Source organism: Larimichthys crocea, chromosome III (assembly GCF_000972845.2).
Source record: "Larimichthys crocea isolate SSNF chromosome III, L_crocea_2.0, whole genome shotgun sequence".
NCBI classification, from domain to species: Eukaryota; Metazoa; Chordata; class Actinopteri; family Sciaenidae; genus Larimichthys; species Larimichthys crocea.
In genome coordinates, this window is record NC_040013.1 from 17193538 (window position 1) to 17219306 (window position 25769).

The 25769-nt window shown below is 40.4% G+C and overlaps 3 protein-coding genes across 12 annotated transcripts in view; 2 read left to right on the forward strand and 1 right to left on the reverse strand.

Annotated features, from left to right (window-relative positions):
- zmiz1a (zinc finger, MIZ-type containing 1a) overlaps positions 1–5510 on the forward strand; it is a 99549-nt gene extending 94039 nt beyond the window's left edge. For 8 of the 9 annotated variants that reach the window (XM_019259665.2, XM_019259666.2, XM_019259667.2 and 5 more), the window contains 13 exons: positions 827–1006; positions 1181–1249; positions 1349–1514; positions 1640–1781; positions 1994–2204; positions 2374–2479; positions 2643–2803; positions 2904–2971; positions 3055–3123; positions 3213–3508; positions 3776–3978; positions 4411–4695; positions 4954–5510. In XM_019259665.2, the coding sequence (XP_019115210.2) occupies positions 827–1006; positions 1181–1249; positions 1349–1514; positions 1640–1781; positions 1994–2204; positions 2374–2479; positions 2643–2803; positions 2904–2971; positions 3055–3123; positions 3213–3508; positions 3776–3978; positions 4411–4695; positions 4954–5061 (2064 nt within the window). In that variant the 3' untranslated portion in view covers positions 5062–5510. The remainder of the gene's footprint in view (positions 1–826; positions 1007–1180; positions 1250–1348; positions 1515–1639; positions 1782–1993; positions 2205–2373; positions 2480–2642; positions 2804–2903; positions 2972–3054; positions 3124–3212; positions 3509–3775; positions 3979–4410; positions 4696–4953) is intronic. The other variant, XM_019259671.2, reaches the window with a different exon arrangement.
- A 5093-nt stretch (positions 5511–10603) lies between these two features.
- On the forward strand, positions 10604–17954 carry ppifa (peptidylprolyl isomerase Fa). Of its 2 annotated transcripts, none has more exons than XM_027278039.1 (6): positions 10604–10819; positions 10973–11003; positions 11145–11233; positions 11322–11418; positions 12198–12273; positions 12731–17954. In XM_027278039.1, the coding sequence occupies exons 1-6, from the start codon at positions 10676–10678 to the stop codon at positions 12864–12866; spliced, it is 573 nt and encodes a 190-aa protein (XP_027133840.1). In that variant the 5' UTR covers positions 10604–10675; the 3' UTR covers positions 12867–17954. The 2 variants fall into 2 exon arrangements, with proteins under 2 accessions (XP_027133840.1, XP_027133841.1); XM_027278040.1 differs by having other exon boundaries at positions 10692–10790.
- The window catches only part of LOC113745654 (zinc finger CCHC domain-containing protein 24-like), a 33273-nt gene continuing 21952 nt past the window's right edge, over positions 14449–25769 (reverse strand). The window contains exons 3-4 of the mRNA XM_027278038.1: positions 22152–22316; positions 14449–18990 (exon numbers count right to left, since the gene is read on the reverse strand). Coding sequence (XP_027133839.1) covers positions 18877–18990; positions 22152–22316 — 279 coding nt within the window. The 3' untranslated portion in view covers positions 14449–18876. The remainder of the gene's footprint in view (positions 18991–22151; positions 22317–25769) is intronic.

Consider the following 25769-nt stretch of genomic DNA (forward strand, 5'->3'; position numbering starts at 1 on the left):
GTCTTCCTGCTGCCAAATGGAAATGTTTGTGCCCAGGTGGGAGGAGGTTTGCAGCTGAGCCTGTGTTTGTGCTGATTAGGTGTTGCCGTACATTTTTTCGGTGCTCCACCACATGTTGCTTTTGCGTCAGACCTTGCGTCTTATCTCTCTTCTTTTTTTCATCAAATGATTGTGATTGATGAAGATTCTTTCCAATAATTGAATCCGCATGAGGAGTCGGGGTTAAACGAAAAACTTATGTCGTACTTCCCACAACAACTTGTTGCGTGTTGGAGCTTTTCTGTGCAGCTGATTAAATGCTTGTAGTCATCACACAGCATCAGGAATGCTGCGTGTGTTTCATCTCTGATTTGAAAGAGGTGCTGCAGAACTTCATTAATTATTTAAATCAGGATCTGACGGTAATTAATGTACTGTGTTTTTCTAAAGATCTGACTGGAAAGCTAGATTGTTGTCTTTTATTTTGGCACTTCAGGCCCTTCGTAGAGATGAACCTTTCTTCTCTCTTCTCTCTAAGACCTCAGCCTCTCCTTCCATTTCACCTTTCTACTCTAAAAGGCGATGAAAGGAGCTCCTCTGATTGGTCCTCTGACTCCAGCTGCTGATCCTGTTTTCTTCTACTACTCATGCATTCAGACTCTCTTCCACATTGCACCTGGCTGGTGCTTAATTTGGGCCAGTGCCAAAATATGCAAAAAATGTGCTGGTCACACCCATTTGTATTTGCACCTGGAGACTGTGCTTGCATCTGGAAAATAGAGTTCATGTGTCAAGTAGCAGCAAAAACACAAGTTTAACGTGTTTTTCTTTAACTTTCTTATTCCAGGCAAGTTATGGGGGTCAGCAGTACGGGCCAAACAGTCAGTTCCCACCACAGCAGGGGCAGTATCCAACGTCAAATGCCTCCAGACCGCTGCCATCTCCTAACTACCCCGGCCAGAGGATGCCAGGCCAGCAGGGCCAAGGACAGTACCCACCTGGCATGCCTATGGGCCAGTACTACAAGGTTTGTTATTCCACACTCATTCATCCATCTATCCATTTTCCACACCAGCATGCACTGTGCAAACAACAGGGACAGACAGATTACTAGTTATAATTATAGCACATGCACTACGGTTTGTGCCTTGAGCTATCGGAAGCTATATCATATTATGATGGCTGTTTATGTCCTCTACAGCAAGAGCCTTTCAATGGTCAGAGCACCAACTTCTCTGGAGGTGGATACTCTTACAGCCAAGGCAACGGGGTATGTTTTCAGGAAGACCTTGTGTAAATTTGACCCGGTCATGTAAGTGAAATGAGTTATACAGATGTTTTTATTATTGCACTTTCCTGCCTTTTACAGCCCCCCAGGCCCGGCAACTACCCCCACTCCCCGGTCCCAGGAAACCCCACACCCCCTATGACCCCAGGAAGTGGTATTCCTCCGTACCTGTCGCCAAACCAGGATGTGAAGCCCCCGTTTCCACCCGACATGAAACCAAATATGACAGCACTACCGCCCCCTCCAAGTGAGTGTCCTAGCAAGCGTTGCATAGGAAGTATTCCTGCTTGCTCTTTTATTCCATATGCGTGACTTTAACAGGATTAGAGTAAAAAGTTGATCCCCACCATATTGTTTTTCTTCCCTCCCCAGCTAACCCCAATGAGGAGCTGCGGCTGACATTCCCAGTCAGAGATGGAGTGGTGCTGGAGCCGTTCCGGTTGGAACACAACCTGGCTGTCAGTAACCACGTCTTTCACCTACGACCCTCCGTCCACCAGACCCTCATGTGGAGGTAGGACTGCTGCAAAATCCTCCACTTCTATTATTTTTGCACAATTTGTGTTTTTTCTTCAGAAAATTAAGTAAATATCACAGATATCATCTTCTAAATGGAAATTAAGTTCATTACAGTTGTGCTAGATAATTTTGTTTATATGTCTATATCTTTGTTATCTTTGAATATTCCCCCTAACTGCTGACTCTCCTGTCTTTTAACTCCCGCAGGTCAGACCTAGAGCTGCAGTTTAAGTGCTACCACCATGAAGACAGGCAGATGAACACTAACTGGCCCGCCTCCGTCCAGGTCAGTGTTAATGCCACGCCACTCACCATCGAGAGGGGCGACAACAAAACCTCCCACAAACCCCTGCACCTGAAGCACGTATGCCAACCTGGAAGAAACACCATCCAGATCACAGTCACCGCCTGCTGTTGTGTGAGTACACGCTTACGAGGATGATTTGTGAATACTAGCAGTACTGGAATGTAATTATTTCAGTTGGGATGATTATCACAGAGATGATTTAACTTTGCATACGCGTCGCGTTAAATCGACTCTTGTTTGATTTTGCTGTTTGTTTTCATGTTCTCGTGTTGCTTTGCAGTCCCACCTGTTTGTGCTGCAGCTGGTCCACAGGCCATCTGTGCGATCCGTCCTCCAGGGGCTCCTAAAGAAAAGACTCCTTCCTGCAGAACACTGCATCACCAAGAGTATGGCTCGTTTTGTCTCTTAATGTAGTTAATATGCATAAGTACATCTTAATTACAAAAGCTTGCACCTGTTTCTCCTTATGGTTTGCTTTAAAATAGATCTTGCAAGTACACCTGCAACAAAGTAACACCTTTCCCCCCTGAATCTCTCTGTCTTTTTTAGTTAAGAGGAACTTCAGCAGCGTGGCAGCCTCGGCAGGTAACACCACTCTAAACGGGGAAGACGGCGTGGAGCAGACTGCCATTAAAGTGTCGCTGAAATGTCCCATTACCTTCCGACGCATCCAGCTACCCGCACGAGGGCATGACTGCAAACATGTCCAGGTTTGTTCACATTTAAAGAGGCAGTTCAGTTTTATTGTTGGTTGAGAAAATGCAAATGGGAGGAGATTATTCTAATAAATCGCGATGTCGTTCTCCCCAGTGCTTTGATCTAGAGTCCTACTTGCAGCTCAACTGTGAGAGGGGGACATGGAGGTGTCCTGTGTGCAAGTGAGTGAAAAGTAATTTTTTTTAGGGAAGGTAAAGGTGGGATTATATTCAATTATATCTAATGTTTTTTTTTCTCCTTTCAGTAAAACAGCATTACTAGAAGGTCTGGAGGTGGACCAGTACATGTGGGGAATCCTCAATGCCATCCAAAAGTACTTTTCTTTTTTTTTCTTCTGCTACATCCACCCACAACTTTGTGTCATTATTTCAAATGTAAACACACTCCTTTCTCCTTTAATAGTTCAGAGTTTGAGGAGGTCACTATAGACCCTACATGTAGCTGGAGACCTGTCCCCATTAAGTCTGAGCTACACATCAAAGAGGACCCAGACGGACCACTTGCCAAGCGCTTTAAGACCATGAGCCCCAGTCAGATGACCATGCCCAATGTGATGGAGATGATCGCCCAGCTAGGGCCTGGCCCTGGCCCTGGACCTGGCCCAGGACCCGGACCTGGACACGGACCAGGTCCAAGCCCCTACCCCCCGCATCCTGGTCAACATGGTAGTGGCAACGGTGGAGATTACCCTGGACCAGGTAAAGAAAGTTAGAAAGATAGTCAGCTCATTTGTCGGAGCTGTTTTTGCATTTTACAGCACAAATTACAGACCTGTCTCTTGTGCATTAAACAAAGAAACAGCCTCAAGGAGAGTTTTTATGCTGAAAAAAGTAGAACACGCACATCTTGTTATGCAGCCACTTTGAAAAGATACATTTTGTGCAACAGTGGGATTCATCAAATGAACCAGGTCAAACTGCAGTTAGCCTCTTGACAGAAATGTTTTTCATCTTTTGTCCTTCAAGGCAACAGTTACCACAGCCAAGGGAACTTTGACTTCCCTCATGGGAACCCCTCTGGTGGTGGAGTTGGAGGAGGAGGAGGTGGTGGTGGAGGAGGTCCCCCTATGAATGACTTCATCCATGGCCCCCAGCTCTCCCACCCACCAGATGGACCTGGTGGTCTCCTCTCCCAGGACAAGCCCCTTAACCACGGCATGAATGATGCAGTAAGTAGGGTCGAAATCCATGGCTGCTTGCTTTCCCACTCCAGTGTACCATTAAAGATTGTTTATGGGAATAAAAAATAGTTTGGTCTGACATTTAAATTGAAATAAGCTCAGTTATTTTGTCCTGTAGCATAATTTTGGTACCGTACCTCATATTTGTTATCTGGACATGGTGCAGCCTGTGCCTCTAGCCAGCATGTGTGCTCAGTCATGCTCACATGCTCATGTCACCGTATAATGTTGCAGCTGTACATGTCCGCTGATCACAGCTTCCATTTAGGGCCTGTTCCATATTATTCACGCTGGAACTCATTTCGCTTTTCCTCTCTTTCTTCCCACGCACCCCTTCCCCCTTCCCTAACAATCTCTCCTTCACTCTCTCTTCACTATCTTCCTCTCTTGGCTTTCTGTCTCCCTCTCCTGCACCTGCAGATGTCCCATCCCGATCAGTCCCATAACTCCATGCAGCAGATCTTGCATGCGTCTCCCCACCCCGGCAGCCAAACAGGGCCGCCCTTACATCACAGTGGCCAGTCAGGGCCGCACTTGCATCACAGCGGCCAATCATCGCAGCCGCCTCGCCAGTCGCAGCCTCAGCCGCAGCCTCAGCAGCAGCCTGGGCACAACAGTCACCCCCACAGCGATCTGAACTTTAACCCCTCTTCAGACGGGCAGATGGGTCAGGGAGCCCAGGATATGCCCGAACCCTCCCTGGATGTAAGTGTGCCTGCTTTTGGGCACCATACGCTACCTGTTAACACCTAACATTGTCTGCTGCAGCTGCTCTCATCTCTTTGCTGTGTGCCGTTTGTGTTTGACTCTCAAATTGCTTCTGAGCAGTGGTAGCTGTGTTTTTGTGTACACTGGCCTCGACAAGACACTTGACAGCATGATTCAAAGGTGTTGGAAAGTTAAATATCTTTTCAGGTTATTTGGCCTCGCCACTCATTGTCTCTTTCTGCCTTTTATCCACAGCTGCTTCCAGAGCTGGCCAACCCGGACGAGTTACTATCATACCTTGACCCTCCCGACCTTCCCGCCAACAGCAACGACGACCTTCTCTCCCTCTTCGAGAACAACTAGCCCTTCGCCTCCCCTAAAAACCCTCCTGCACCTACGGGAGTCGCGATGTGTTTGACTGTCCGTCCACAGGCACTTCACCGACCTCCTATCAACACTTCAAGCAGCTTCCTATGCTCACGCACGCACACACGTACACAGTCTCTCAACAGATAATGTGTGGCATAGAGGGGCACGGCTGAGAGGCACCTGTTTGGGAACTCCAAGGGAGAAAGCAGGAACGCTGCTCATCCCCGCACTCCTTTCTTTTCCCCCTCGTGTAAAGATTCCACGCACCAGTTCCACCGCCTGACTCAAAACACACCATTTACAGCCATGTTGGCGGGCACTAAAGTGATATTATATATATATACATATATGATATTTGTGACTTTTCAACTGAAAACTGTGCAGCTATAATCATCATGTGTAAGCAACACGAAGGAGAGACAGAAAAAGTGTTGTAGCTTTGTTTTTTTAACACGAAGGAGAGACAGAAAAAGTGTTGTAGCTTTGTTTTTTTTGTTTTGTTTTTTTTATTATAATTTTTCTTTTGTGAAAAAAAAATCATTGTCTTGTAAGAGTGTTTTTAACCTATTTGAAATGTGTTCTTCCAAAACTTTGGCACATGCCATGCTCTTCAACCCCCAGACTTCTCAGTGTGTGTGTGTGTGTGTGTGTGCGTGCATGTATGTGTGTGTGTGTGTGTGTGTGTGTGTGTGTGTGTGTGTGTGTGTGTGTGTGTGTGTGTGTGTGTGTGTGTGAGAGAGAGAGTTGAATAACTGGAACTCATCAGAATCAGAGCACTGAAAGGACAAGCTAAAATGTCCTCCAGTGTCAACAGAGGAAATGAGCGCACATTGTGCAATGTAGTGTGTGTGTGTGTGTGAGTGCGTGTCCGTGTGTGTATATACCTATGTGTGTGTGTGTGTGTGTCTGTGTGTTTACGCGTCCTCTTTTGTTTGCCTGCGAGCGCATGTGAAAGACAGCGGGGAGAGAAAGTTTTGAGACAGAGGAGGGAAGAAAAATATTGAATGGAAGACAGAGAAAACAGTCCACTTTAAGAGCTGACTCAGTTCTTCTTCTCCAGCCAGTCTGCAGTTGTTCTTGTGTATTTATTATAATGTTTCGCTCTTCCTTATCAAATTCAGCACCGTTTTGTTCACAAGTGCATGTGTGCCAATGGCTCCTGTTGTCTTTGTCCAGCCTAAGCGTGCTTGATCAAATCAATTCCTCTCGTCTTTATATTTATTATTTTATTTCAAATTCATCAGTTTTTTTTGTTTTTTTTAATTATTGTCCTTTTTTATGTGTTTTATCTTTGTCCCACATTGAAATTAATCAGATACACATCACCAAAGTTGTCCTATGCTTTTTCTAAGGTGTTGGACCTGAGTATATTATGTTAGTGTGAGAGCAGGATTTCAACATCCTACAGACGTCTACAGAAGTTTTTAAATCACTGTATTTTATAGAAACGTCTGTGTGATTGTAACGATCTTTCCTTTTGTCGTTTTGTTACTGTTGAACTGCATCTTTTGGGGGGAAAAAAAACATCCTGCATGATCCAACAGTGTTTCCAGAGCTGTTGTATATACCCTTTGTGAATACTTTGTGATTGTACAGTACTGTACCTATCTATTACTGGCAACTACATGGTACTGTATGTCTGTCAAGGACTAAACACACACTCACACACTCACAAACACACACAGAATCCCTTATAACCAGTCCAATATTGTAACGAATTGATCCAAATGCACTCTCACTGGCCTTTTATTGAGTTCCTGTGTATTGTGTACAGTTTATCCATTACCCTGTGACAATGCATCAGTGGAAATTAATATTTAAATTGCTCAGCAGGAAACTTTTTTTATATATATAAAAATTGGTCAGCTTTAAATAAGTTGTTTTTTTCCTGTCTGAAAGATTGTGAACGCAGCTTAGAGGTCCAGATTTCTCCCAAAACATTACTTGTGTAATAATTTTGGAACGTGTGATCTCATCCTCTTTTATTTAAAGTGAGAATGTGCAAATGTTTTAAAGGCCTAAAAATGAGCTTACTTATCAAAAATGTGTGCACATGATTTGTGTATTTTCATCACATTTCCTATTGTTTTAAGTTATTATTTTTTGTCCCGTGTTTTTATGACAGGTATAATTTGGTTTACACAGTTTTTATGCAGTACAGTCAATGAGTTTAAAGTATACTGTATGTTTGTCAGATAAAGGTTCCCCCATTAGAAAGTTGTAACCTGTTTGAAGAAACAAATATGGCTTTACTGATCCACAAAATCGATCCCGTCACCTGCATATAATACAGTCGAAGGATCAGATGTTGTTTGTTCGTCTATATGTTTGTTAAAGACAATGCACTGCCGCATTGGGATGTTTTATTTCCCTACACAGTGTGTAACTGTAAGTGTAACCTTTCACAAAAATCACGTCTAGTAATTGAACGACACAAATTGTACTGTCTGATTGCAGACGTCGGAAATTGAGTTGAGGATTTAAAAGAGAATGCAATTAATATTGTAAAATGAAATTTGGGGGGGGAGACTCTTTCCTATTTGCATTATAAGGGAAGGTTGTGGCAGAGGGGTGGGGGTGGGGCTGGGGATGTAAGGGATACGTGTATATAATGTAAATGACAAATAGAGACACATTAACAGAAATGTATTCATTTTCTCCAGGGGGAGTGTGCATAGTGTATTTAGAATTTGTAAAGCTTCCATCCTCCTGTCAGACATTGAATTGGCAAAATGAGTCTGTGTTTGATTGCGTCTGTGCAGACCTCTCTAACCATGCCTGTTCATTTATGTAAGATACTTTATGTACCCCTCCACGTGGGGTTTCCAAGAAAAAAAGACATTTTCCTTTGTGTAATATTAAACTTCTGTGTATTTCTCTATTACCTGTGTACTTTATAAAGGTGCTACAAAATTATTAAAACCTTTTGAGGTATAATTGGGACTTGGAGACTTTGAGCTTTGAGTGGCTCATAAGGGTTGTTTCCAAATTTACAGTTTGTAAAAAAAAAAAAAGAAAAAAGATTTTGTCAAATTTATAATTTTTATGCAATTTGGCAAAATGTGCTATAAAGGTACAATCTGAAGTGATTGGCACAAGAAGTGGCAGTTGTCTCTTTGATTTTGTACATTCTATGTACAATCATTTCATATTCTAAACTGGTCAGAAAAAAAAACATTGTGATTTTTAGTCTTGCAAATCTGTATGTAGTTAGATGACGTGACATCCTAATATTTATCTAATAAATATGTATTCAGATGAAACACAATTAATGGCCTCTGCGTCTTTTGACATACAAAGTGCAACCAGCGTGTATTAAAATCATTACATATTAGAGAGAAAAATTATATAATTTAAAACTCTTTACACATGGTAATAGTTATTTTTTACAAGCTGGAATAGCACAGAAAAATCTTTTCACGTGGCACATTTAGACGTGTCACAGTAGGAAAAGTACTGAAATAATGGATAATAAAATTAATGACGGCTGAATTCCATTTAACTGCTTCAAAGTCCTGGTATTGTGCATGCCGGCGTTGTTAATGTTATTAGTAACACCTGTGCTTTTGCTACTCTTCGAGGTCAAAATGTCTGCAATGAAAAGGCCTATTTGACTGTTTAATAATTAGCTAATATATAAAGTCTTAGAAAAAAAAAGTTCAATGTAGAAAGCAACAAATTATCTCTCGTGAGCTGAACTGAACTCTGAAAAAAAGTATGACTCAATCACTGTAGCAAATAATCAGCAGTTTTTTCCCCCACACAGTAATTAGTGAGTCACAGATTGGAGCTGTAAAACTTTATTTAACTTTAATGTTCCAGGCAAGCAAAGCATAAGCTCACACCTACTCTATTCTACAGCTGAATCAGTTCATTGTACCTGAGATCATACTGACACAAATGATGCTGATGATAAAGCTCCCTCTTGGTTAAAACTTTTGCAACACCTGGTGATCAGTAATTAGGAGCATCACTTGAAAATACTTCTGTTTACGTGATCATTATACGCCTCTGGGGTCTGGAAATATAAAACAGAATCATACATTTACAGTTTTAAAGGTATTATTTCGTCAAATTAAAATTAGATTTGTGTAGCCAAAATCAAAGCCTAAGTTTCATGATGCCACTCGTGTAGTGATGATACAGTTTTATTTACAGTATGATCACTTTACAGGGAAAAACGGTTTAGTACCTGAACACATATGAAGGTTTAGCACAGCCCTTTTGGTCAGATTAGTATTTGTTTAGAAGTCGAGCTGTTTTTCATAAAGCAATGTTAATTTCACAAATGCAAATGACATTAGTCACATGAAGGGCAGAGAGGAGCGTTATAAAATATACAAATATTATCAATTTGTCATTCCAGTAGCTTCACATTTCCATACATTTAAAAACAAACAAACAGCTGACTGACTGCATCGTCATCTTCTTTTTTATTTGTGGCGTTATGCAAACAGTTCAGCACTCCAAACATCTAGCACTTTGTGGTTTGATGTGATCAGAAATATGTCTATAATACTATAGCAACCTTATTTCCAACCCTGATGAAGACAGATCGGATTGGATCTATTACATCTGAGCACACTGTGGTGTTTTAGGGAGATTATGAAAGACTCCAACAGGTGTAAGGCCACTTGGTCAAACAGTTCTACTCAGCCAGCTACAGCTAGAGTTCATAAGGTAACTGCATGTACAGTGACATAATCAGACCATTGGTACAACATGATGTTGGACTTGGTTATAGATCTAATAAGTAATAATGAAACATGAAGAAGAAGATATACTTTATTTATCCCTCGATGGGGAAATTATTTTTTCAGTTCTCTGTTTTTATTTTTACATGACAACCCAGACACACACACATGCAGTACAAGGGCTCATAGACATGCAGTTGGAGAGAGATGGTGGAGTGATGAGTGAGCAGTTGGGGGGGATCTGTGCCTTGCTTTAAGGGCACCTCGGCAGTGCCCAGGAGGTAAACTGGCACCTCTCCAGCTACCAGTCCACCTTCCATATTTTTGGTCCATGCGGGACTTGAACCGGCCACCCTCCGGTTCTCAAGCCAAGGCTCTAATTCATTGAGGTTTAAAGGTGCCAGGTGACAGGTGTCTCATATGATATTAAAATATATATAAAATATACTTGAATGCATTAGTTCCTGCCTGTGCGTTGTCAGTGTGGCTGCTTTGACGCACAGTAAGTTGGTGTTTGTGCTTACCCCCCCCCCCCACCCCCCCCCCCCCCACCCCCCCCCCCCACCCCCCCCCCCCCCCCCCCCCCCCCCCCCCCCCCGCCCCCCCCCCCCCCACCCCCCCCCCCTCAACCACATCTCCTGGGCATTGTCATGGTTATCAAGTCACACAAAATTATAATATATATAATATATATATAAAATATATATATATAATATATATATATATATATATATAATATTTAAAAAAAAGGAATCAAATCATACAATGACACATGATGACACACACAAAGTGGATCTTGGGACCTGCCACGTGGTGTCGCTGCGTGACTGGCGTCTGCGTTCGTGACGTCAGACGTAAACACAGCAGCAGCAGGCACGCATGGCCTGCTGCTGCCTCGCCAGCTGGAGTTGACGATGTTACAAATAAAAAAACGCCTGAGGTACAGCACGCCGGGGGTCGCCGCTGCGAGGTTGTTCTCCTCCGGTCCTGTCAAAAACCCTGTCGTGTTTCTGGACGTGGAGGCCGACGGTGAACCTCTCGGAAGGATAATCATCGAGGTAGCTTGCTGGCTAGCGTTAGCCTCTCAGTAGGAGGAGGTGTGTGTGTGTGTGTGTGTGTGTGTGCTCACCTTGGCCTCACCTGCAGCATGTGTCACTCAAACGTACAGATCAAGTCTCTCACCCGTGAATTTGATTTGTCGTGTCTTGCAGTTGAATGCAGATGTAGTGCCAAGGACAGCAGGTATGTCTGATCATGTTTCCTTCAAGCAAAGCTGCTGATTTTCCTGCATTTGCATGTGCGTTATTCACAGTTTAAAAGTGCTCTTGATTTGTTTTAATATTTATTAAAAAAAAACATAATAATAAATGACTAATTTTACAGAAAACTTCAAAGCACTGTGCACTGGAGAGCATGGATTTGGATACAAGGGATCTGTGTTTCACAGGATCATACCTGAGTTCATGTGTCAGGTAAGTATTTTTTTATTTTTTTGCACATAAAGAGTGAGCAAAGTGTTTGCCATGTTGTCTGTTCCTGTGTTTTTTGTTTCTGTCACAGGGAGGAGATTTCACCAAACACAACGGCACAGGGGGGAAATCTATCTACGGGAAAACGTTCAAAGATGAAAACTTCAAATTAAAACACACCAGTCCAGGTACTTCACTCCACGGCTTTGCTTCCACGTTCCCTTGTAGACTGTCTCAGTCGAATGGCATTGCAAGATGATTTCCGGGGATTGCCAAATCTATGTGGAGTATAAAATCAAGCATAACATATTGCGGCAAGCAGCAGCATGAAAGAATGGTATGACAAGACAAGAAGCGGCTCTCAGCGATGTTAACCCTTTTAATGACCTTCAGCACATGCAACAAGAAGTCAAAAACACTGTGTATACTATGGGTTATATACTCTGTTTTAGGAAATCTAAAAACCCCATTTAAATACATTTTTAAAATGATATCTTGAGTGTTTTATGACCTCCTGGTTTCCTAACATTATAGTTTTCCAGGATCTTAATTTGGCTGCCTCGCCACTAGATGGCAGTGCCTGAATTCACGCAGCACTAAAACCACCTCCTCTGATTTTGCAATCCCCAGGTGAATGACCTACTTTTTTTTTTTTTAAGTGAGTCAACATGCACTAATCATAATAACTCCTTTCCTGAATAAACTTCATCCACATGCTGATTATGGCGTGCTTCGTTTCAAAGTGTTTCATAATAGCAGTTTGCGTCACTTTCCTAGAAGATAAACAGGCCTTTACCTAACACACTTGTTGACTTGTTGAAGTACGATACAGTTGTCTTGTGTCATGCTTCTCTTTTGCCACAGTCAGGCCTGAATGTCATTGGTACAGCGGTGAAAGGAGGTCAAGATCTTGTTGACTGTGTCACATTTAATTAAATTAACTCGTTGTTTTTATTTATCTCCACAGGAACACTTTCAATGGCAAATTCAGGGCCAAACACCAACGGCTCCCAGTTCTTCATCAGCACAACTAAAACTGATTGGTAAATACATTGTCGAGCTTTTTAATAAGTCATCTCAGTTCATAGTGTCACCACATTCAAATCAAATCACTCACCAGCCGCTGAAGTCACCCACACACCAATAATTATTTATACTGTCTTACTGTATATATCATGTGTGTATATATAGCATTCTCTATGCCTCCATCGTCACTGTACATTCACGCCTATAATGTATATTCACATCTAGCTGTTTATTTTTGTGTGTTAGTATATTCATTTCAGCCTGTCCATGCTGCTTATACTGTATATATCTTATAACATATTAATATTTATACCGGCACTATATTTATATATCCTGTTCATATGTACACACTTAGTATTTTTACTACTCTGCCCTTCTGGTTAGATGATAAACTGCATTTCGTTGTCCAAGTACTTGACAATAAAGTTGAATCTAATCTGAACTGATCTGATCTTCTTGTCTCTCTTTTGGCAGGCTCGATGGTAAACACGTGGTGTTCGGGCAGGTGAAGGAAGGCATGGATGTTGTCGCAAAGATGGAATCCTTTGGTTTACATGATGGCGGTGTGATCAAGAAAATTGTCATCACTGACTGTGGTGAGATCAAATAACACTTTGGATCACACGTTGGACATCTGCCGGATGATTCAGAATGCAGCGATTTACCTCTTTCATCCTTTTCACGATACTTTCCAGGAGGAACGACAGACGGTCTTGCCTAAATTCTGAAATACATATATATATTTATCATTTCACACTAAAAATCTGGTATGATTCTCAGCTTCTGAATAATACTAAGTATGGCAAGATTAATTAAGGAGTTATACAAATACATTTGTATCTAAGTTGCTACAGATTTAACTTGACCTCTCTACTTTGTGTGAACGTCCAGAAGTTATCCACTATGTAAAATGTTCTTATTGTGCAATTACTTTCCAGTTACTGCCAAATAAATCACCATTTTCAGATTTTACTAGCTCTGCTCTTAGTACAGGACATTTGCTCTCCTGTGCCATCAGCCCTGCTGGTTTTAAAGCTTCCTGGAAATGATCCAGCAGCTTTTTTTAGACACCGGCTCTCCAGCACGGCTGACTTCCTGTCCATCAGAGCAGGATGTGACATCATGTGACATCCACCTACAGTGGAGCTGAAATATCATATGAAAGCAGTTTAGAGATGATAGACCTGAGGGCTACAGTCTCATTGGACACAGTGAATCCAGATGATTTTAATCTGCTGGAACCACCTGAAAATGTCTTCTGCTTGTATGTGGGCCGCTCTTTCCTTTCACTGTTTTTTTTATTCGAAACACAGAGTGTCTGGTGGAGAGAGAGAGAGAGAGAGAAAGGGAGGCCAGGACATGTCTGAAAGCCAGAGACTGGGTGGTGCTGCTTATCGAGCTAATACTTTATGAAAGTAAATAATGAAGCGACGTGAAAAAACAGCTCTTGTCCCTAAATGAAACCATATGCGAGCTGACCTTACACCGTTTGTTTGAATTCTCAGATTACATTGTTGCTATAGAGACTTTTCAGCTCTCGCTCTGTTTGAGCTAGAGATGTTGTAACAAACTTGATATAATTTGGGTCCCCACCCTCTGGTTTAGTTTTAGTTATTTGGAATGCACGTCCAATATTGTGCATGGAAACTTGGCTCGAGAGACGGCGGTGCTGTGGCCAACATTTAATACACATGCGAAACAATGACATCTTTACAACTGGTACAAGCTGGTTCTTTTGCTGTAAACGTCTACTTTTAATCACACAGCACCCATGTCCGCGGGTGTCCTTTTTTGTGTTTTGGTTTTCCTGTCCACAGTTTGAGTCAAAGTGTTGAAATCAGGTCCTGTCAGGTCGATGTGTCTGACATCTTTCAGCACTTTAAGGGAAAGTGGAAAAAAGTACGGGACTCTCCTCTTTCTGGGTTACACAACCTCCATGAAGAACCCATTAAAGACACCTGTTTATCATAATCTATAGGCTTCAGTCTTGCGTAAGACTTTGTGCTTGTACTCAAAGATGATGAAAACATAAACCCTTTATGATGAATATTATACAGACAGCAGCTTTCAGAAAGCAATGTGTTGCTCTTGGCTGAAGTTGAACTCCGTAGTGAACACCTCCCAGTTACTGGTAACAACAATATAGCAGAGGAACCAAACAAAAAAAACCCACATAATCCAAGCAGTTCTAATTTAATATGACTTTTATTCATCAAACTCTCGACAGCAACTAAAGCACTAAACTGCTTTCCCAACTAACAAATAAGGCACATTTTGGAATGCCGTTTCATGGACATGAAAAACAGACCTGTGGTCTAGTCTCGAAACCATGACTGTCCTTGTTTCCCAAAATCGTTGTCTTCCCTACCTCACGCCTGTGTTCTGTCCAATTCAAATATTACATTATTGCAATATTGTATTACAAACATCTCAAGTGATACAGACAGTAAAGAATACAAACACAACTTTCCAAATTGACCACATAAGTGTTAACACATTACATTCAGTAAATACGTATTATTCGCAGAGACTACGCTAGCTGTAAATGAAATACTTCAGGACTAATAACAATCAGAAGTTGCTGATAATGTTAAACAATATGTACTGTAGCAAACTACTGTAAAGTATTTAAATAAGTAATACATTGCACAAAAAAATATTTCATTCAAAACCAAACACATGCACATGCAAACTCTAAAATAGTTCTTTGTCACACACGCTTTCTTGACAAAAGTATACACTCCCTAAACTAATAACACGTAACATTTTATAATAGTTTCTTGTCATTGCTGCTTTAAGCAAACTACATCTCACAGTTTAATGTGCTTATACAGTGGTGAGTATCCGTCACTAATAAGGATTTCTGCAGGTTAACACAATATATCTTCATAATATTGTTTACAAAATGAATACATGCGACTGTATGGATGTAAATGGCAGCACACAATTAGTTACATATAGCAAACTGAATAACATTGTGGGTTATTCAACACCGATAACATCATAAAACAAAACACAAAAATACAATGGCTTATAATTGAGAAAGGGTATTAATTATGTACCAGCTTTTTATTTAATAATATTCTATGTAGACATCAATATTTCCTTCTTAGTGTAACTTTGTTGCATATTCTATACAAAAAGTGTTGTAAAAAATCTTTCCATAAATATTTCTGTAGGATAACCCCTCAGATTATTGTAAAACAAAGAAAAGAAAAAAAAACTCCCAGCTTTGTTTATTTCTCAGCAATAGGCCCTTCTTCACACAAAAAAGCTTCAATATTGCATAACACTTTAAAAGAGCTACTATCCTTGAAAATGATGGCCATCAAATATATACATAACAGTCTATCTTTGTCAGGGAAATAACTCTTGAGTTTTTGCAGATTGCTTGAAAATTTTCAACATCTATTAAGTGTTCCAAAATACACATCTCATTCATAGAAAATAACAAATTTGAACTGAAAAGGTACTAGAAAAGTCAAGTATATGTAATTCAAGACATTACGTCCGAAAGCAGAGATCTTTTTTTTTTTTCTTTTTTTCTTGCAAATGTATTGTATCAACTGCTTCCATTGGCTCTTGATTTGCCATTTAAAATGGCGTCCTCATAACATGTCTCTGGGCGGAATCAAACGCTCAAACAGGATTTCTCATTTCTATTCTGCCAGAACTCTGAATCACAATAACATAGTTACCTGTTTGAGGTTAGTTCATAAGGCATCATTGGTATCTATTCCTCTCACTACAGCCACATGCTATGCTGTGGACAATAAGGTACAGATATAAATTCCTGTTAGGTTAGTGTCATCACACAGAGCAAAGGAAAGATGATGGAAACAGTAAAAGAAATGGATTGTTCCCAACAGTGGCGAGCTGAAATCTTTCATTTAGATAAGGTCTTTAACTCAAACGTGGTAATATAGATGCACAACTGCCAATTCCTTCTTTTAAAGGGGCACTCCAACAATTATGCTCATAAAGTTCAGTTTATTCGTCACAGGAAGTACTACTGACGGTTGCATATCTCTACTTCTGAAGGAGCTTTGTCAAGTTAGAGGAAAAAAAAAAACGAAACCTAGTGATCGTTTTTAGTCCTGCCAATTTTGCTGAAAAATGGGCTGGACTTATACAAATATGTGAGGGTTATCTCATTTTAGGCTCGGAGACAGATTTTTAACAAAAAGGTTTAGAGATGGAGTATTTAACATGCTAGGTAAGTCTCCTAAAAGACTAGTTTGCATTCTAGGAAATGTGGGCAATGCTAGGGACTAAAAGTAAAGATATCTCAGCCTCTGCTGCATTGACTACTTAGTCTCTCTTGCAGGGTTCCCACCCAGTAATACTATAGAAATACTAAAACACTGGAGTGCCCCTTTAACTTTCCAGATGGAATTTAGCAAAATTTCCCAAACATGTGAAGGTACCATGATCAGCCACTGCAAACTCTCCCACTAAGGCATGTGACCATGTATATTTTTTGAAAAAACCCACGGTTCCTTGGATAAACACAACTACAATAGATTAAAAAAACAGCGAGGTCCACAGTTTCATGTGCGACTCCGTTCTGTTGTGAGGATCGACTAAGAAATAACATCTTTGTTGATATTCCATGACAACAGACCACGGTAGGATTGTTATTGCCAGCTGGAAATGCTGTTTCAGCCCGTGCCTCCAACCCAGCAAACTGCATTGAAGCGAACACCCACCATGCCAAAATACTAATAGACTGTATCATTTTCTTGTCCTTTGTCACATCTAGAACCTGCGATAAACTTACTATGCATCACAGTTACCACATGCACGTAAACTGCTCCAACTCCAAGCCTATCACCACATGTCTTTTCTTAATTTCAAATGGCCTCCAAGTCCTGATACTTCAGAATGATTTAAATCTTTTTAAGGCACATACAGTATGTTACAGTATAAAATATAGTCAACCAGCGTTTATAAGGCTAGAAATACAGTACAAATAAAATAGTTCACAATTCCTATAACAATGTTCCTTGAAAGGCAGGTTTCTATATGTCCAAACTACATAAATTTCCTCTGTAGTGCTTAGGTTTGCACTGTGATATATGTAAACAGGATGGGTACTTCTCTTCCTTTAAAGACATTGGTTTATAATAGTAGGCACTTAAATTCATAAAAAAAAATGAATACATCACTTTCAATATATCCTTGAATCTTCAGCATCACCACATCACAGATCAGCCCTTCTATATTAAATCGTATTCTTTCTCTCAACCAACCTGAAAGTCATTGCATTTCTCCAAAGTTTCACCTCCCTCTGGACAATCTTTACACCGCAGTCAGCTGTTTGACATAGTTTTGAAGGATGCAAGCCCTTGGAAGAGTTTCCTTTTAGCTTCACTGACTCCACGAAGGTGGTCAGGCATCGAAATGTGAACTCAAATATCTTTCTGAATCTCTTTCAAAAAAATCATCTCCTTTTGTATTTTACAAATTTGTGGTTGAAATCTAATCAGGCTTTACATGTGAACAGTTCGATCATGTTTCATAATGCTTATCAAATTGTGGCAGTACATTTTTATTAGATACATTTTTTTTTTTTAGCTTTGTAAAATCTAATATTCAGACACTGGCAAGAAACTGTGGACGGCAAGATTATTATTACTAAAGCTACTATTTTCCTACAGCTCCTTTTCAGTTGACATTCTTGTGATTTCAAATTAAACACAAGTCATAGTTACAGATAACTGAGAATTTGTATGGCAACAAAAATACTCCAGGGAAGATGAATGAAACTTTATCTGTTAGCAATGCACTAAATCTAAACGAACGCAACTGAACCTACAGTAGTTTCTAGACATGTGGAAGCAGTTACACAATAATGTGATATATAAACATACAAAAAACATTTCTTTATGTCCCAGTTTAAATTCAAATTGCACACTAGACGACAAGAAAATAAATAGGCCAAATGTAAGCTAGGGATGTATGGCACATTGTCCCTTAGTTAATTCACAGTTAATAAGATGTGCTGCTGACCCTAATACGGCAAGACATCAAAGGCCCCGTATACATTATACTATCATGAGAGGCCCGGGTTAAACGTTCATCACATTACCACACACTTCACTTGGTAGGGAAATGGAAGGCAGACCTCTGTAAACACAAAGCCAACAAACCCCAAGGCGAGGTAATCTATTGAGACCAATACTGTCAGTGACACCAATGAAATACATGCCTGGTGCTAATTAATCAACACAACGGTTAGCTGTTTGTTAAACATCGAGTTTTGATCAATAGGGTTATGTGGTTTCTGATGCATGAGGCACTGTTTTGGCAAGTTTTTGATGAAGATCACTTTGAGAGATCGATATTGATCCTAAGTTAACATGTTCCATCTCATTTCTGGGTGTAATCTTCAATACTGTCACAAAAAAAGAAGCATAATGGATATGTTGTGTTCCACTGGTGATCAAAAAAAAAGAAAGGGTTAGAGCTATAACCGTCTATATTTGAGGCTTCTGAAAGAAGGGGAGGGGGGCGTGAGGAGGAAAGGATGCCATGTTGTGCAAGGGAGGAAGTTAACAGCCTTGATGGAGGATGAGCAATAGGATTTGGGACACAAACGTTGCTCTGAATAAAGATGATTATTGCACACGGCGGCAGTAGTAGCCCAGGACTTTACATTTCTCGCACAGGTGTTGTGGGTGCTCCTTACTCTGGTCAGAAACATCCAGGCCATCTGGCTTCTCTAAAGGGCGCTATGGATACAAACAGAGAGCCAAATAATGAGTCAGATTAAACAATGAGGAAGCAACAGACAGAGCATAAACTTCTGAATTGTGCAAGCATTTTTTGGTACCAGATTCAGCTCTAGCTCTACCCCCTAAGTACTTTGCCTCCAGCATTACTCTCATATTCTTCACAGAGCAGACGTGCAAGACGTGCACTCAGCACAATTAGTTGCAGAGATATGGCAATGCACCATCAGCTCTGGAAACTTGCAGCACACTTTTAACAACCTGGTATTAAAAAAAAAGATCCAGTATGCATTTGATCATGATGACCTGTATGGAAATATCAGCAAAACTGCTATGGCAATGGCTTTCTTGGAATCATTATCGAGGACAAAGAGAATCTATCTGAGCCAGCACGTTAGGAGGTTACTTTAACAACCCGTCTGGAAAATTTTTATTTCTCATCTATTGTACTTTTCTTGTTAGAGCTTTAAACAAAATGGCTATTTATTCCAAGTCGTCTAACTAAAGGAAACCAGGTTACCATGGGTCAGTACAAGGAGATATTTCAGTCGTCCACTAATGAGTCTGCCAGGAAGTATTGAGACTTTACTATCGGTGCGTCAAAGACATTAGGTCCTTGAGGAAAGCTGGAAAATCTGATGTATATTTTATGGGGTCCCCTCAGTGGTTAGAAGAAACTGGATTTAAGCCTGTGCACTGCAGGCATCTTCCCTGTTGAAGTGTCCAAGAAACTTTTTAGGATTGTTTGAATCACTTTGTTCTGGCTTCAGGGGTGTTGGGGACACATAGTAGTTAAGACAAAAACCAAAGAAAGAACAAAGAATGCAAATTTAACTTAATTTAAGATAATGGCATAGGTCTAGGAAAGTAACTGAAATGTGACCTAAATTTCAGTGTTTATTAATGTACTGAACTTGAAAAAAATAATATCTAGCTTTAATTGATAAAGAACTAATACTGTGATACTGGTATTTTAGATCTATAACTACAAAAACGTAATATGAAAAAAATATAAAATGCGAAGACTTAAGACTATATTCACAAAAATCCACACGCTGTTCTTTGTGCCATATAACTTTGACTGATGTTACAATTGTAGGGTCATAGAAAATTCTTGAAAGTTTCCATAAAGGTCCAGTCTGTAAGAGTTATATAATACATTCAAAACAACATTCAAAAGTATGTTTTCATTAGTGTATAATTGGCTCAAAATAAGAATGGTTGCGTTTTTCTACAGTAGTCCAGAACAGACAACTCAAACATTGGCTCTAGATATGGATAGCCATTGTCATTTCTACTACATGCTTCAAAGGAGAGAGTGAGGTGAGAAGTATTCAGTTGGTTGTAATCTGCAGCCTTACCACTAGATTAATCGATAGATAAATAATACACACTGGACCTTTTTAACTAGGTTTAACTCTCTGTTAATATGTTCATTAGCTTCATTGTTAAGGGGACAATAAGTTAAAAAAATGTATTCAAAAAGCATTTGTACCCTCTTTACTTGTTACTGTTCTTTATACCAAAGAGGGTTAAATAAAGAACTATTTTGGATGCACTCTTCCCTCAAAGGTCAGCACTGTCATGATGTACAAAAGAATTTGCACAGATTTAATCGCCCACTGCAACCAAATCCACTGAAATGTGTGACTGCTGTGAGCACATGGTAAGAACTGAAGATGTATCAACATTTTTATCTACTCAGCGCTTCTGTTATCTGGATTATGGCAGCTGGACAGCGAGAGTACACTATTTAGAGAGGTTTTAGTGACTAAATCAAACTAAGTGTCAAAGTGGAAGGAGACATAAATATCATTTTCAAAAGGGGTACATCTCCCCAACATACACAGTGGAAATCATGCCCTTAATTTAAACCAAATGTGCTAGGCATTCAAGAAATAGATTTCCTATCTAAGAGGAACAAATATTTTATGCATGTGGACGGGACTGGAAAATACATATTCAGGTTATTTATGGGAATCCGCAGGGAGGGAGGGAGCCGTGCTGAGAGGCTGAACCCTTTGATACTCGAGGACACAGAGGTTAGTGGTCCATTTCAAACGCTGACAGGGGGGAAATGTGTTAAGTGACATTAAGGTGACATTGAAAATTCAGGGAATTTGCCTGATTGTGTGTAACTTCGCCGCAGGACACGGAAGTAAAGAAGAGCAGGGTTTTCTCACCAGTGAACAAAATGGGTTTGATTAAGAAATACTGACGCACTAGCAATGTGAATGCAGTCTTCCACCCCTGCCTTTTTAAGGGCATGGTTAATATTCTTGATTAAGATCTCACACTGATGAAAATGCAAATGAATAAACAAAAGATTTGGAATAAATGATGCATTAACTTTCCATCGACCGGGAATGTTGTGACTCGTTGCCAGAAATCTTTGGTAGATTTGTCCAACAGTGTACTCTTAACGCTTCATTTTATTTAAGTGTTAACAGAGTGGAGCATGGTCAGCCGTTGGTATTCAGAGAATGAACAGGGCCTCAAGCAGTAATCCTAATTTTATTTCAGGAAGTGGAATTGGAAGAATGTGGAAAAGCATAAATATTAAAAGATGTTGAGATGAAGAAGTGTTGAAGATAAATATATCTCTAGCTGAAGAAAACAAGAGTGGATTCTTTCTCAGGCGATTCATCTTTCTAGTCAACACACTGTGAGGAAAATGTTCGAGGTTAAGCGGAACAGACAGCTCACCAGCACGTTAATTCCCTCTGAGTGTTTGCTGTTTGGAAAAACACTCCACAGCATCTCGGTTATAAAACATTTCACTTTTTCGTATTATTACATGTGAGAGGAATTTCAGCAGCTGTAAACCTCAATTACCTTGGAGTTAGTTTGTAACTGTGAGTCATTAATAAAGGAATATTTGTTTTAAGATTTGATGGCATTCAGTAAATAAAATATCAGTCAAGACATGTAATTAGTTTATTCAGAGTTGTTTTATTACCAAAGAGGCATAGTGGAATGATTGGATGATTTTATTTAATGAGGCCATCTGGAATATCCTCAAGACAGTATGCAGCCATGTAGTCTGGACTCTGTTAACACTGGTTGAGACGGTTAAATCTACCACTTAACAAAAGTGCATGTGTAATGTTTTTTTTAGGCTAAGACATCACTGCAAATTGTCACACTGTAGGTTGAAGTACCTGTTTGTGTGGATAGACGTTGATGTGGCATTTGATACATTCTTGTCCCATGTTGGCCCAGGAGTTACCACTCATCCACTTCCTCTTACACTTGGGGCACTTGTACTCTCCAAAACATCTCTTCTTACCCTGGTATGGTGTCAGCCCTTCACCTTTGGGTCTGGCCTGTAAAGAGCAAAGCAAGGTGAGACACGGTGCACACGTGGGAAAATAATTCCCTTTACAGTCTTGACCAGCTAAATGTAATGTTGGTTTTTTACCAGCCTAAATAAATATCTGCTGATGTTCAGTTAATGTAATTTATGTTATCAGTTAGCTGGGTTTTGTTCAGTTCTACCTAGTTACTTATCATTTTTTGTGCATAATTTATTTGGATATTTGTGTGGCATGGTGGCACTATAATTTACTATTGCCATTGTAACATTGCAGCACTTAGTATGCTGGTTAGTTTGTGTTAACATGTAATAGTTCACATCAAAGCAAGAGAATGGTAAAGGAACACACAGCCATAGGTCAGTTTCAGTTCTCACCCACTTGTATATAAGCATATTGGCAAGTTATGGCAAAAGATGGAAAATACTAAATAAGCAATGGTAACTTACTTCCACTTACACTGGATGCTGCAAATCCACCAAATGGTGAGTGAAATTCGTGTTTTATATATTAATTTGAACAAATCTGAGTTGAGTTTTTACACAACAGCAGATAATAAATTCGAAGCAGCTATGTAGTCTACAACACCGAACTAATGTATGAAACCTGCAGATGGAGAGGGAGCGACTGCGGCTGGACGACCCACAAACAGTTTGTCAGAGGTTATAATAATGCAGCGCAGTGAAGATACAGACCAGATCATAGAGGAGACGAGCGTGTATAACGCAGATCTGTCTGTCTGTCCGGTTACAGACTCCAGTCTGCACTGATGAATTACAGAACTGCAGAGTAACATCAGGATTCATGATCAAAGTTTTTATATCACGTCAACACGTATGCCAAAACTCACACTCACTCTTTCTCGCTCATCCACATAAGCTCTTTCTCTCACTCTCACTCTCTATTCCACTATTTATGGGAACACATTATCTCCTTTCCTTTCATAAAGGATGGTCCAGTGTATCCTACACTAAAGGAGATAAAAAAAGGAAGTACCTTTACTTAGCATTTAGAGAATTCAGCTCTTATCATGGCTGCTATGTAAATACTTCATTTAACTTCCTAAGCTATTTGACCGTGGAGCCCCTACAGTATATCCTTGAGAGGAGAGGGGAGGCTGTGCTGCCAGAAACACATTATTTTCCCCAAAGTGTGTAATGAAGAGCACTGTAAATAAATATCCACCTTTGGGAAGTCAAAGTCTTTGCCTACCTACCGCCTTCTTTGACACTCGAGCTAGACTACTCTACATATATGGTTGTATAATTGACATTTACTTCCATCACAGCTGTGTACAATTACTCCTCATTCGCATGAGGGAGATGATTATGAACAGTCAGCCAGGCATGAAAAAACACTAGCCTGAGGGCAATACTGTTGGGAGGAGCCGCTCCAATGACTTCATGTTGGCAACTTTATTTAGGCCGCCATAACAGCATCGGGAGAAAAGACACATTTTTCCCTTAAAAGCATGTCACAGATGAACGTACGTCATCATAAGGATAAATCACAAAATGTCCTCCATCTTGCCAAAAGAAACCCAAATGTACACTGATTAGTAAGTTTGTCAGAGCTTGTCATTGTCAATTTAAAGCTTCATCTTCAAAAAAAAAAAAAAAAGAAAAGAGAGAAAAAAACTAAACCATCCCAGAGCTTGCATCAGCCTGGGAGTGGTTATTTAGGTAAACAAAATCTTGAAAAATGCTTCCATGCGCAGATGGAGACCTGTTATGACTATGTGCAGCATGCAACTGATGGCAGCTTTCCAGAAAGTTAGGAACGGCTCTGCGTTCAAAGTGAAATCCGACCTGTCCAGTCCACTCCTGATTCCCCTGCAAGACTGCAGATTGTTTGCACTTAAACATTGGCTGCAGATTTCGTGGTATGATGTAGGGGGGGGGCGGTGATTAATCTGTATCCCTGGTCTTCCCTTACTTTGTCCCAGCGCGTGTGTGAGTAATAGGAACTTTAATCAGCAGCATCTGGTGCTGCCCAAACAGACGTCAGCGCTTTGCATCAGCACCAGCAAGCCAACCCTAAGCATGAGCGGCTGTGCTTCAATCTGGGCCCTCAACAGCATGACCTCAACCCCACTGTCAGCTTTGCATCTCCCACTGTGACAGCATGCAGGCTGGAAAATCTGACTTCTTCTGGCTGCAGCACACCGGTCTATACACACTGACAGGCTTGTCTTGATGCAATCAGTGGGCAGTCTTAAAGACAATGCCATGGCAACATTTTGTTTAGATGCTATCCTGCAAATTATGTAGTTAATATGATTTTAGGCTGCTATTCTCTTAAAAACTGCAAAATACAGCACTTTCTAGGTTTCTGCTCCAGTGACACTAACCGCTATCTGATCTAATAAAATAAATCGGACTATTTTGAAGCTTAAAAATAAACTATGATGCGAGTGCCAGGTGTACTGCCCAGGAGGTCTAACCTTATACCTCGTTATTCACTTGGAAATCAACGTAGTCAAATTTCACGTTACAGCTGTTTGTTCGAATGTAAAAGAATCTCTCCCTGATACTGCAGCCAGGACGCAGCAGGACAGAAACAGTGCTCATCCTCTTTATGACCATTCCTTTCACACTTCATGCTGATTCCAGGGTCTGGTCTTGGCCTTTGGCTGCACGTCATGTTCTGTCTGCAGCTGAGTGCTTTCAGATCGGATACAACCTCCCTTTGCAATCAATTTAAAGATGCACATGCACACGGCAAATGGATTATCTGTCTAATCCAGATGAAAAAGTGTTGACTTTTAGGATACAGATGTGTTCTTAGGAGTTTAATACTGTTTTTAATACAAGAAGGACTATCTATTTTTCAGTATCTGACATTTTATAGATCAATCAAAATAAATTAATTAAATCTAAATCACCTGGGCCTTACGTAATGCACAGGCACATTTAGTTTGCACAACTGCAAAACAACCCAGAAGGTATTTGGACATTTGGAGTTATTATACTCACATTGTGGTCAAGCCATTGCAACACGTTGCCTCTCATGGAGGTCCTGAAGTCAAAAAGTTTACAGCAGCAACTGGTATTGCACATTTCAATGGACACCCAAACACATGGGAATGAATGTCACAATAACATCTGGACTGTTGTGCCACCGCTGCCAGAAGAGGCAAGCTGAGAAATATGACTTGAGCTATGAGCTTGATTCAGGGCAGCAGCTAATGAAGGAAGCTTTGGGTTTTATATAGCCGCATACATACAAGGCCCATCCTTCCATTTACATTGTTACAGTGGATTACAAATCACAACCCTCAGCTGTAAACAGTAGAATGACCAGAGTAAATGTTTTAGTGAGGCTTGATTTCCAGGAAAATAACCACGCTTTGTTGCCTTTAAAGCAACATTTACAAACCATTCACAATACACACAGTAGAATGACTAATTTGATGGAACTACGTCACCACACCACACAACACTCTGGAGATGAGCCTGCACAGGA